The sequence below is a fragment of the Arachis duranensis genome, chromosome 3 (assembly GCF_000817695.3).
Source record: "Arachis duranensis cultivar V14167 chromosome 3, aradu.V14167.gnm2.J7QH, whole genome shotgun sequence".
Taxonomy (NCBI): Eukaryota; Viridiplantae; Streptophyta; class Magnoliopsida; order Fabales; family Fabaceae; genus Arachis; species Arachis duranensis.
In genome coordinates this window covers 6,049,596-6,062,737 of record NC_029774.3, presented here as the reverse complement: position 1 = coordinate 6,062,737, position 13,142 = coordinate 6,049,596, and the positions used below count along the sequence as shown (strand labels likewise).

General features: G+C 29.8%; 1 protein-coding gene across 6 annotated transcripts; it reads right to left on the bottom strand.

Annotated features, from left to right (window-relative positions):
- Positions 1 to 3,658: 3,658 nt before the first annotated feature.
- Positions 3,659 to 8,776, bottom strand: LOC107476531 (uncharacterized). 6 transcript variants are annotated; one of them, XM_016096349.3, is made up of 9 exons: positions 8,510 to 8,776; positions 7,530 to 8,313; positions 7,013 to 7,112; positions 6,326 to 6,382; positions 5,836 to 5,941; positions 5,143 to 5,225; positions 4,503 to 4,564; positions 4,289 to 4,355; positions 3,659 to 3,922 (listed from the first exon to the last, which is right to left on the bottom strand). In XM_016096349.3, exons 2-9 carry the CDS (start codon positions 7,859 to 7,861, stop codon positions 3,854 to 3,856), a joined length of 876 nt encoding a protein of 291 aa, XP_015951835.1. In that variant the 5' UTR covers positions 7,862 to 8,313; positions 8,510 to 8,776; the 3' UTR covers positions 3,659 to 3,853. The 6 variants fall into 6 exon arrangements, with proteins under 6 accessions (XP_015951835.1, XP_015951836.1, XP_015951840.1 ...); XM_016096350.3 differs by having other exon boundaries at positions 3,659 to 3,917; positions 8,510 to 8,775; XM_016096354.3 differs by having other exon boundaries at positions 3,659 to 3,966; positions 8,510 to 8,774.
- Between the last annotated feature and the right edge of the window lie 4,366 nt (positions 8,777 to 13,142).

The window sequence follows — 13,142 nt, the reverse complement described above, 5'->3', positions numbered from 1 at the left end:
AATAGGGACAAGAGTACGTGCTCTAGAAAAGGAGAAAAAAGAATTCATGTTATTTGAGTATATTTAATTCATATTTTAAAATATTTATAATTACTTATATTTTTGTTTTCTATATGACTTTTAACCACCGCAGATTAAAACGTGAGATTAAAAAGATAATATTCTAGTAATTTTATTCATTTTGAACAAAATTATCTTTTACAAAAGAATACATATGATTTAGACTAAAAAAAACTTTTAACATCTTAAATATTTGGTAAAAATTAACACATATTTGTTTTATGTAAAATTAATAATTAAAAATTATTAAATAATTTAATATATTTAATTAAATTATTATCTGATAATTTTCAATGATTAACTTCAGACGAATACAATTATGTTTAAATTTCTATCTAAATATTTGTCTAAGGTATGAAATGGACAAACATTGAGGACAAACCGGACTGTGGAGGCCTTGACATTTGTCAGAGAGACAGCAAGTGTTGAATGATACTCAAAAAAAGTGTAAATTCTAAAGGCCATAGCAAAAAGAAAAAAATATATATAGTTGGCAAATATGAACGAACGAGGATTCAAACGAACCTAACTTAATATTTTGACTTAAGAGACATAAAATTAAAGAAATAGATCCCACGGTTGGAAAGAAACCTTTATGGTCAGCATTATATATAGAGTATACTATAGAGTATAGACCCTTAAGTTACAATGAATATTGAATGTTTTATAGGATATTAGGTTGTATACACTTTTGACTTGTATTTTATTTTTAAGAGTAATAGACACAAAACATGATTGCTTGCCAAACAGGATATTCCACCAAAAGTGCATAAAGATAAATAGCAAATGCTCATTGGGTGGTTGATCTGTCCTAAATGTCTTACATTGTATGTAGTATTCTTCAATGTCCAACGAAATTTGGTGCTATCTTAATGGCATTATGTCTTACCTTTGTCTTCATTCTTTATTGCCTTTGCATCTATTTGCCGAAATCACTGCTAAATGCAATATGTCTAGTCTCTCGTGATGATCATCTCTATAGTTATATACAATTAGTTTTCTCAATTTGAAAACTCTCATTAGGGTAAACACTTGCATAGATAGAAAATATAGTTAAGGAAAACACCGGTGAGATATTCTATTGTGAGAATAAGGTGACATTATTGTTTTAACAACCACTTTCATAATAACTTTTGGTAAATATTTTTTACCGCTGTAATAACCGCTAGCAAATAAATTATTATATATATAAGACAAAATAAAATTTGAATTATCCAATACATGTTTTAGTGAATAATAAGTAAGTTAACCACTTGACTAACTCAAGTTGACTCGATAAAAATTCTATTTATATTGTTTTGACTATATAACTAATAGAGTCAAATGATACGAGGAAGATAAATAGGAGAATCTAATAATAATACAAGTAGGTCATTGCTTTTAGAAACCAGAGTCTAGATGTTATATTTAATTTAGGATAAAGTACTATTTTGATCTTTACTATTTGGGTCAAATCCTAATTTAGTCCTTAACATTTCAAGCATCCTATTTCAATCTTAAAAAGTTTTAAACAAGTTCAATGTGGTCCTATCATTAAATTTGATCTTAATAGTTAACGGAATAATTGATGTAGATGTTAATGACGTTAATAGTTAAGTCATATCTTCTTCCATATGTTAAAAAAATATAACTAAAACTTTCATGTAACACTTCTTCTCAATTTTCTTTTTGTACAAAATTTCAAAATCCTAACAATTAATCATCAACATTTCAAAATTAAAAGAAAAACTTTTATAGTAGTGATCGTTGGTGGATCGATTTTATTTATATACTGAAATCGAATGCTATTAGCTCTTCAATATGCAAATTGTTTGTGTCAAATTTAATTGTGAGAAACATTGAACCTGTTTAAAAAAATTTTAGTATTGAAATTGGGCGTTTAAAAGTTTTGTAGACTGAAATAAGACATTTAAAACGTTAGTGACTAAATTAAAATATTGGAGAGCAAAATAATACTTTACTCTTCAATTTATTTTATAATGGAAAAAAAATTTCAAGATAAATATATATTCTTTGTTGAAAAAATAAGCTATTTGATTTTATTTATAAATATATTTGTATATAATATCTTAATATTTTAAGCATTTAATTTTGATACACAAACAAGCAGGGTAAAAAATGTTAAAAAGTGAGTTTTAAAAATTGATTGCATTTATTGATGTAACACTGAGATTAGTTGTGTACGTAATATTCTACTGTGCATAAAAATTAAATTCTAACAATGATAAACAGGATTGAAACTTAATTCATTCTTTTAGAAAGTATTTCCTATTCATAGCATATAGTCTAATATGACTTTGGTCTTTTTTTAATATATTATAAATATAACAATTCTACCAAGATTGAAAGTTGATCCATCTTAGAAGTATAGGGCTATAGACATAAACTTAGTTAATTAGGAGGTCTAGACTTTTTATTTATACTAGATTAGATAATGATTTGTGAAACCTGTTTGAGATTAGACTTGATAAGAGTCAACACCTATAAATGAGTGAAGTCCTAAAGATATATATCTTATGTTATATGTTTTACTTTAAAAGCTTAAAAAGCAAAACCTCCTTTTGTACCTATAAATCTTCAACAGTTGGAATTTCTCAAGGCCTGAATTCCCTTTGCCACTTCTCTTGTTCATAATTCATGCCAATAAGTATTTTAAATTTGGAATCAATCTTAGGTTTTGAGAGAATAGAAACATCACTCTTTCATGGTAATAAATTTTTCTACTCTTTATTAGTGGCACTTTAGTTATAACACCAATGGCACATAATTGATGCTTTTTTGAAGAAATATTATTATTATTATCATTATTTATTCAACAGGGCCGGTTGTTGGTTACAAGAATAAGTTGAATTGAACAAAGAATCGCATGATGTGATGCCTCACACGTTTCAACAGTTTGTCAACCTCCAAATTATTTAACAAATTCAGACCCAAATAGAAAAACTGATTTACTCCACAAATATGTGTATGTTGATAATTTTGTATAATTAGGTGCAAAAGTATTTAAAAATACACTGGTCTAAAAAATGTACATATACAAATAGTACAAAAGGAAATGCTCTTACAATCAAGTGATATGGCAAATCAGTAAATATAAATATAATATATGGCTGCACCTAATTAAATAAAGTATTTTTTTCCAAAACTACTTTTAGTACTTTAATTGGTATCAGAGCACGCACTGATCAGAGGAATATAAAGTCCATTATATTTGTGGCATGCTATGCTTAATTAAAATGCATGCTCCACTTAAGGAACTGAATTAAAGGATACTTTAATCTTTTCCTAACTACTAGTACCAGTCTAAAGCATAAACCTAATTATTTTAATCTATAAATATAAACAATAGAAGAGGCCTGCACCCTTTTGAGTAAAGTTCTGAAATATTATATTGCAAGCATCAATTAAACTATTTGAAGATCCATCCCCCTCAAGAAGGAATCTGTTACCAACTTGATTCTTTAATGTACAATAAATAATGAACAAGTAATGCAAATAATGATATTTCCATTGCAATGCAAACTAGCATATAATCATAGATCTACAATAATTCCTCCTACACATACCAATAATACTATGAAAAACAATAAGGGTTGCATTGAGTTCAAGCCATTGTTATATTAAATGCTTTCCTATTTTCAATTTTTTGCAAGGAGAAATGTTTCTTATTTATACAACAGCAGTTCCAGGTTTCCCTTCAAACAAAAAATATAAACCAGAAAGCAGTGAGATCAAAGATGATGGTGGATTAGAGACTCTTGAGATTGTGCAGATTCAGTGATGCCCTGGCTCCTCAATCGCATTCAGCACCACCACGCTCGAAGCGTAGGCTTCCGCGTAAAAAATGCCAATCTCTTCTACACTGAGGCAATCTTGATGGAGTCAGCAATTTGTCCTCTTGAATTGCTAATACATAAACCAATCAAGTTCTATAATTTATTTATTTATACAATATTATATTCTATGCTTCAAAACTTCACATAACAAACCAGGTAATTTAGCTAAATCATATCATAAAGTGGTTGCTATACTTTCTTCTTTTTATTCATTTCCTTCCTTTCATATTTATTGCTATTTATTTTCTCTGTGGACATTTGATTTTAATTAATCATGTGCTTGAAAATATAAAACAAAACAGACATAAACAAAAGGAAGCATGGTTATACATATATAAAATACTAGAAATTGAAGAGCCTACCTAAGTTCTATCAGGTAAAATAATACTAACAAGATCATCGTTAATGGTGACGTTCAGCGGTGGCATTTGACTCATAATCCCAGGCATCTCTCTCATGCTGCACAAACTTTATTAGTGAGATTTCATAAAGATTATATACATCGATTACAAGTACAACATGAAAATGAAGATGAAGATGAAGATGAAGAGGAAAACTAAAATGTATTAGTGTATTAATCAAGTCCTATTCAGAGGATTCACATACTCATTAAGAATTGAACAAATGTTGTGCCTTGTGTGGCAAAAGAGATCAATGTTATCCTGCAACTGTTTATCAAAGAACACTATCATTATTGCAGCATGGATTCAGAAAACAACATTATATGCATCACATGAGAATGTAAACAAAAGTCACATGAAAAGAAAATAAATCCAAAAGCATAAAACCACTTGCAGAGAATGTAAACAAAAGTCACATGAAAGGAAAATAAATCCAAAAGCATAAAACCACTTGCATATAAATTCATGCTTAATTCATATTACACAAATAACAAGTATTTAGCCTTTTCCCATAGTAATTTCTAATAAGCTTAAGCTCTAATAACAGCTATATATTAGAATCAAGGAGAGAGAGAGAGAGAGAGATAGTTCATGGCTCAGGTGTTCCATGAAAAACAACTTTTGATGCCATATGTGAATGTGATGATTTCTTTTACTTAACATTTTCATCTTTCCTAAACATGATATCAATCAATTATAAACCTAGGTTGGTGAAATGCCACAAATTTATATTTTAGACACTGAACTAGTTAGTAACATGGTTTAAGATTATAAATATTTGCAAAGAGCTGCAACTATTTATAATCAGCAATAAAACAATAGAATGGTTCGGTTGAGCAGTTCACCTTGTAACTAGACAAATTGTTTGTGATTTGATTAAATGCTTGAGCATTCTGCTCCATGAGTTTCCTCAAAGGACCACAAATTCCTGATAGTACACAAGGAAGAAAGCACTGGATGAAATAAGGACAATGATCCCCCGTGACATTAAAAGCTGGGGTCAGGGCAAGAATCTGATATTACATAACCAAGTACAATAAATAAGTAAATAAAGAATAACCAAACCAAAAGAATAGTTTCTTATTGTACGAAAAAACAAGGACGAAGTAAGAATATCTTGGCATTTCATTCACCTGATACAAACTAAAGGCTTACCAGAAAGTTGTCTGAATATAAAAGATTACTGAACAGTAACTACAGTGAATTACACCCTAGAACACCATGAAGATATTGAATCGATAAAGAATGAGTAATATTAACAATGTGAACCCCCCCCCCTTTTTTTGTCGGTTTTTTGTTGTTTGGGGACCAACTAAAATAATGGGGACAGAAGTGGAATTTGGGGATCAAACTGTAGTCCCAAAATTTCAGGGGATCCAACGCCGCATGGGCTACTTGTGTCATACATTAATGTATTTGTACTCTCAGTTTCAACTTGTAGTAAGTATAAAATTTAAAATAATTGAGTTGCAGACAATTAAGAGATGATGAGAACTTCCGATAAGATAGGAATGATAAAAAAAAGAAGATATACTAACCATCATATATTATTCGTTGACTTCGGTCAGTCTGGCGTGACATGTATGTGGCCATGCTAGGGTTTAGAGCCATGTTTGTCTTCGAAGCTGAGTCCATTGGTTTATCCTGAAGAAGCATGACTTTAGACTATTGGTTCTTCAATCAACATTAGATCCTAAAGACATTGATTCAATTATCAAAACAGGAATCCTATTTATGGGATGCAACACAGCTAAAGTGTTATCACCACCATCATCATTGACAAGACAGTCAAGTTAAGCAAGTTGAGAGTACTCAAAGGAACTAATTTTCGTATAATGTACCTGTTTGGTCACAAACAACAATAACATCAATGAGGAATTTACTAATATCCCCACAATAATATCATATGTGTATGTTTGTGAATTCGGAGAAGCTTGAATCAATTCTAATGGACTAGATGTGAAAATATAGAACCATTCAGTAAAATATGGCAGTATCGGCTATCGGATACGCCTCCTATTCACTTACCTTTCTGTTATGGACCTTCTTTCCCAGATTGTGGTCTTCTGATTTCCTCCGCTTTCTCTGTGAAAAGGTTTTTGTCAGTATTTTAAGCTTCCATAATAGGACAATACAGTGCAATCACAGCATAACCACCCATCTCCCACGCATAATGATTAATGGATTACGTTTACATGGTGCAAATTTTTCATTTGTTGTGGATAAAACTTCATCTACAACCCTAACATATAATCTAACCAACATGAGATGAAAAGTAACTTTCTACTACCGCAGTTGGCAATGGCAATTATGGCCACAACGCCGCTACAGCAACCATATTTGACCCAACTGCAAGTTCCATCAGCTATATTCTCTAGAAGTGTTATCCAATTGCTGGAACTGCCACCATGACTACGACCAAAATCTAAATCCCTGCCTTTAAACCACTGATAACTTACGTTGTCATAAAAACTTCTTGCATATCTAGATTTTCATAGTCATTGCAGCTATAAAAAACTACCGTAAATGAGGAATTGGGTGGCAGGAAATGAGACAACTAAATTTTGAATAGCACGAAATAATCACAACATTTTCAAGAAAACATAATGCATTGCAAATTTCAAATTTTCTTCTATACCCATGTTCAGCATAGGCATCACTAATAATGCTCAAAATACAAATATTTGAGAATCTGTTGAAAGAAAAGGTGCTTACTGTCATCCATCTACACCTCAAAGCAACATCGCGAACAGTTTTATCAGGCAATGTGGCAGCAATTTTTATGTACCTCATTATACTTGGCTCATCGGCATATCTAGTGATAAAACAGAAGAATCAAGAAAACAAGGGTTAGGAAACACAAGACTATAGAACAAGCAAGACAATACTAGCACAATGACATAAGCATACTTTACAATAATGAATGTAGGACGACAAATAATGACTCAAATGCCAATCGCAACCCATATTTGGAAATTGAAGGCAGTGTTATAATAAGAAAAACAACACAAGAACGTCAGCAAATAGAATGAGAGGCATCATGGTAGGATGACAGTATGCATATACAAGTCGCTGATACAATCATTTCATCCCTAATAACGACTTAGAAGTCTCACCACCGAAAACTATTTTCAAACCAAAGTGATCTAGCAGCAAGTTACTATGCATCAATGTGACATATATTGAGGGGAGGCGGGAAGCTAAAACTAATTATTCACAACAAACAACTTACCTTGCAAGACCCTCCTCCAATTTGTACTGCTCATCAACAGACCACTCAACAGCCAATCCTGCGTCGTGCTTCAGCCCGGGAACCGAATCAAGAAGCAGCGAGGAGCCAGATGAATTACCAGCTTGACTTATGACAGGGTTGCTGGTGCTACTAATGATGGATGAATTTGGAGAATATATCATACCAGAACTACTACTCAACCCAAAATAATTTCCCATTGGAACCATCTCAGACAAGCTATTCATAGCACTAGGCTGAAATGATATTGCGTGCCTGTTCAAAGCAGAATCTAAACTTTCACTGTGAAACCCAGCGTTTGACTCTGCTGCCATCCCTTTATAAACCCTTTTTTTTTTTCCTTTAAGAGTTGTCTCTAACGATTTACCCCTAAATCACCATAAGCTACAAGTAGTAGCTAAAAGCATTTTCATACAAATAACAAAGTCTAAACCAATTGACAAGTTCAGGGTATCTATCCAAAACCAGAATCATTTATATTCCTCACAAAAAAAGGAAGGGGAAAAAGGAAAATCGAGCAAAAATTACAGCTCAAACACCCAGCAGAACAAAAAGGTTGTTCATCAAACTACCTTACTTCAAACACATACCAGATTCATCAACCAGGAAAATTTTAAAACCCCACGATTAAAAACACTCAAAAATCGAAACTTTAGCTCCAGAAACTCAGAAGAGTAAAAAAAAAGAGAAAGGTAGAGCAACCCACAGAGAAAGGCGATGGCTGAAGTTGAAGTCCCTCCCACAGAGAGAAACCCAAATCAGTGGCCTGCAACAAAAAACGAAAAAGATGAAAACTTGAGCTTCAAAGGAGTCAATTATGGAGCAACAAAGGTGCTGCAAAGGTGGAATGATAAAAGCCCTAAGCAACAGATGGAAGAAAAAAATAAAAATTGAACGTGTCGAAACAGAACATGGGGAAGTGGATAGAGAGAGAGAAAGTGATAGAGAGAGAAAGCTGTTACCTTTCCGACTGAGAGGGCTAGTTGGTGGTGATGGGTGGCTTTTGTGGGTTTTGGGGGTTTTCTCTCACTTCAAAAATGCTATTTACTGAATCACTCACCATTTGCCATTTGATACTTTCTGGGGTTGCGGGGTACCCTTCTTTCTTTCTTTCTTTCTTTCTCTGCTTTGTGACACACTCAACACTCTCTCTCTCTCTCTCTCTCTCTCTGTATCTCTCTCTCAGAAGAGAGAGACAAAGAATGGCTTAACAGCTCCACCAATAAGGAAACAGATGAAGAGAAAATAAAGTAAGCAAAAAAGTTTTTATATTTTTGCAGAAAAATAAAAAAGATAATAATGGATGGTTGTGGATCTTGGAATTCAGCAACAGTGCGAATCCCAATAAGCATTTGATGCTAATCATTGTGGAGTCCACCTCTGCTTTTTTTTGTTAATTTTTCCCATTTTTTTCCATATTGAGTGTGGGATTAATAGTAGAATTACATAACACATATGGTAAAAAAATATTTAATTTTTAATAAATAATTTGTTAATCATCAATAATTTAACAAATATTTGAAATTAAAATATTTTTGTTATTTTTTTAAGGGAAAAGAAAAAGAAAGGAAAAGACAGTAGCAAGAAGAAGTAGACATAAGAGGAAGTGAAGCTATATATGGAGGTTGGTCAAAGTGGCAATGATCATTGTATAAGGTCTTACTTGCACTTCCCATGTTAAAACATGTGCCCTTTCACTTCATTCAACTTGGAAGAAATTCAAGCATGGAATGTGTGCAAGTGCAAGTGCAACCCAAAGAGGGAGGAGGAGGGTCACAACCAATACTTTTATTAGTTTTAGGTGGGGGAATCATTATACTTTTTAAAAAATAATTGTATTTGTTTAAATATCAATTTTATTATATAAAAAAATTGTGAGAGAGACAAAAAGATAGTTATTAAATACAAACACTTTTATTTCTCTTTGTAATAGATATAGAGTATTAAATTAAATCATTAAATTAATAGTATTTGATTTGATATTTAATACATTAATGGTGTAAATTCAATAAGTTGGTACCAAAAATTAAGATAATAGGTAAACATAAAATATAACAATATAAGACTATATGTGTTGGTATTTATTTTTTCATAGCGTCTTTTAACTTGTCTGATCAATAATTATTTTACTGTAAATTTGAACTTTATTTTAGAGTTTAATTTTAGCCAATAAATTTATGCATGCATAATGTTTTGGTTCTTTTAATTTATTTAGATATTATTAGTTTAGATAAAAAATTAAGTTTGATAATATTATTAATTATCGAATAATATCTATTGAAAATTTAAGAAAAGGGAGAGAGGACGATTAGTAGGTCCGCTTACAACAAAATCTCGTACAAGAATAAGTCAAACTAAAAAAGAAGTACGAAAAAGAATGAATCCCTTTAATACCCAAAAAAAATTGGCACTAAAAATATTTTTCTTTAAATAGAAATATATCTAAATAGGGTAGTTTATTTAAAAAAATGCACATAAAAAAAATTGAAAATTTTAGGCCATCCTTTCTCTTACCTTAAGTAGTACTACTATCCCCATGAGCATGCTTATTTAGGAAAATTCCGAACATTAGTGTTAGTTGAGTTACATAAGTATCACATTTTAGGAAAAGAATCAGATCTCTAAAATCTTGACAAGTAGTCACTGCTATAGTATCCTGATATCAGTTCTAATTAAATAATTCATTCATTCATTCATTAACTAACCAATAATTTTCAGTATTATTATTAGTAGTAGTAGTAACATTATTTTATATCTTTCAATAACTAAAAATAGTAAGTAGCACTGTTTGGCTATAAAGTTTAGAGAAATGGTCTAAAAATATTTAGCAAATAATAATGGCAGGCTAGGCTATGATATGGCATGATTAAATAGTTGATTGGTTAAATTAATAATGCTAGCTTGAAAATTAAAGAGGCAATATGAATCTGAAAATATGTATTGGGTCCAAAATGAAATGGGACCCCTAAGGTCTTGGAAGGGTATTTATTAAATAATAAAGGTGACAGCATCGCACCAATCCACCCACTCCTCCCACTAGAATACATGACAGTGCTGTCAATGTTCATCTTGGCATTTACCTACATCCATCCTTCTGCCACTCTCTCTTTCAATTCAATCAGGCCCTTCGTTTTCCTGCACTTCTAAATTTTATTAAACAAAATATGTTCAATTATTTTAAATAATTCATACAAAATTTTATAATAGTAATTCATTAATATACAATTTTTAATTTAATAATTTTCATGAAATCATTTCTTCAAACACTTAAGTTAATAGTAGGACAGATTTACATTAATATTTATATTTTTAAGTAATAATTTTTTGTATAAATTTTATGTATAGTTATTTTTTTATTTATTTTATGCTGATTTTTTTTAAGATCAACAATAGATTAAATTTTAGATTTTTTATCATGAAAATTTTAATATCATCTTATGTAAAAAATATTAAATTTTGGAAAAAGAAATGTTTTAGTATAAAGTTATTTATTCATAATTATACTAGCATTTTAAAAGCATTTGTTGAAAAGATCACACAGGAAAAAATACTAAAAAAGTTAATATTTTCAGTATATTTAATATATCAAACTTTTTGTTTTCGAAAAAGCTGCTTTGTTTTCATACAATCCTTATTTATTGTTTTTTTTATATGGGGTAAGTTATTTTATATAAGAAATAGATTATCTTACGTGCGTTAACTTTTTATATATGTGATTTTTATCCATTAATTTAGAATAGAAAAAATGACAAATCAATCGTTGATTTTTTGATTCGTAAAATATATTTAAGTTTCTGACTTTTTTAAAATCTAGACACATCGATTCTTAAATCTAATTTGTCCCATTTTAAAAAAATTGTTACATGTACATCCGTATCAACCAAATCACTACGGTGAGAGTCATATTTGATTTTTTCATTGAGTCTAACAGATCCAAATAAACATAAAAAATTAATATGTCTAAATTTTAAAAAAATAAGAGGCTTAAATATATTTTTAAACTTAAAAACTTAAATATTTATAAACTAAAAAGTTAAAAATTTATTTATTTTTTAAATAAAAATAAGACTTAATACTTAATAGTGCATGCAAGATAAGAGAACTGACCTGGTTAAAACTTAAAAGATTATTATTATTATTATTATTATTATTGGTTGAATTAAGTGAAAAGTTAATATGTGGTAGAATCTAGGTATTCATTCCTCGTTTCGAACCTAACGGGTGGCTTTGGTTTGGCTTCATGCAGATCAGAGAATCTCATAAAGAGTGGTGAGATGTAAACATGTACTTACTTTGACCGTTTGGTTAGTTGATAACTGTCACTTATCAACTTATCATCATCACAACAATATGTGTAATTGATCCAATTTAACCATACCCAAAAAAACAAACAATATTTTGCTTCCTTGGTTATTATTTTCTATATTCATTACCAAACTTTATGTTATTTATTTAAGTCTATTTTTGTTGAATGTTTAAATTATAGAATACATGACGGTGGGGGTAATTTGAAGGGGCATGAATTTTAGTAGTAATATTATTTGAATGGAAATCCATGGTGTCCCACTAAGCATTAACCAGATTGGTAAGCTCTAGGGATTTTTTCAGGTAAACTCATTTTCAGCTTTTAATTTTATTCTTATAATAACGAAAGAAAAACACAGCTATTTCTCCCTTTGACACAAAAAAAGCCAACACATATTCGAAGTTTTTATTCTTAACCAACAACAAAGCATTTTTCCGTTTGTCACAAAACTACGAACAACTTGGTTTTCAATTTGCATGTGTCCCTATCCTTATCCAATATATATGAAATAGAATATAGAATATAAAATACGTGTATGTTAGCAAATCATATACGAAATATTGTAAAAAGTAATAAAAGGAAAAAAAAAAAAAAGAAATGATCATAAATATTTAACCAGAAAGAACTGGAAAGAAAAAAAAAGAAAAAACTATATAAGGAACTAATTTTTAATTAATCAATATTAATCAATTTTTTTTTTAGGATTTATAATGCATGATCTAGAAATAAGGATTTATGATTGATGATTTAGAATCTAAAATTTAACATAAATAAAATAATTTAAAAAAAATTAATTACTTAACATTACTTAAAAAAAACTCATCCTATAATTAAAAAGAATGTCATGATGAGAAAACATGCAGAGAAAAATATTGTGACAATTCATTATTTTTCGGCTAGTTCCTTAATTATATTTTAATTTGGATTGTTTCGGTTCGCTCAAAAATAAAACTTTTTAAACATAAATGAAATTATTTAACTATATTTTTTGTGAACACATGCACTTTTAGATGTTCATTCATTATTATAAAGAATTTCAACCAAAAAAGATCGTCAAATGTTTAAATAGATAAGATATACGAACACTTAAAATAGTTAGAAAAAAATATATTCAAATATTATTTTGTTTTTGACGTTAATTTTCCCTCGTTTATTAATCTAGAAGATACATCGTATATATACAATTTATATAATGAATTGCAAAGACATATTTTTAGTTGGTTCAGCTTAGTAATTAATTATAACCTCGATTTGTTCTAAAATAATTGAGCTGTTAATACCGAGCTGTG

What these genes read in the sequence shown, in the direction of transcription:
- LOC107476531 (XM_016096349.3), bottom strand. Translation starts at nt 7,861, where the DNA reads ATGGCAGCAGAGTCAAACGCTGGGTTTCACAGTGAAAGTTTAGATTCT. An exon ending in ACAATTTGTCTAGTTACAAG is followed by an intron (nt 4,565 to 5,142) that starts GTGAACTGCTCA and finishes TTTGATAAACAG; the next exon opens with TTGCAGGATAACATTGATCT. An exon ending in TCACCATTAACGATGATCTT is followed by an intron (nt 3,923 to 4,288) that starts GTTAGTATTATT and finishes AGATTGCCTCAG; the next exon opens with TGTAGAAGAGATTGGCATTT.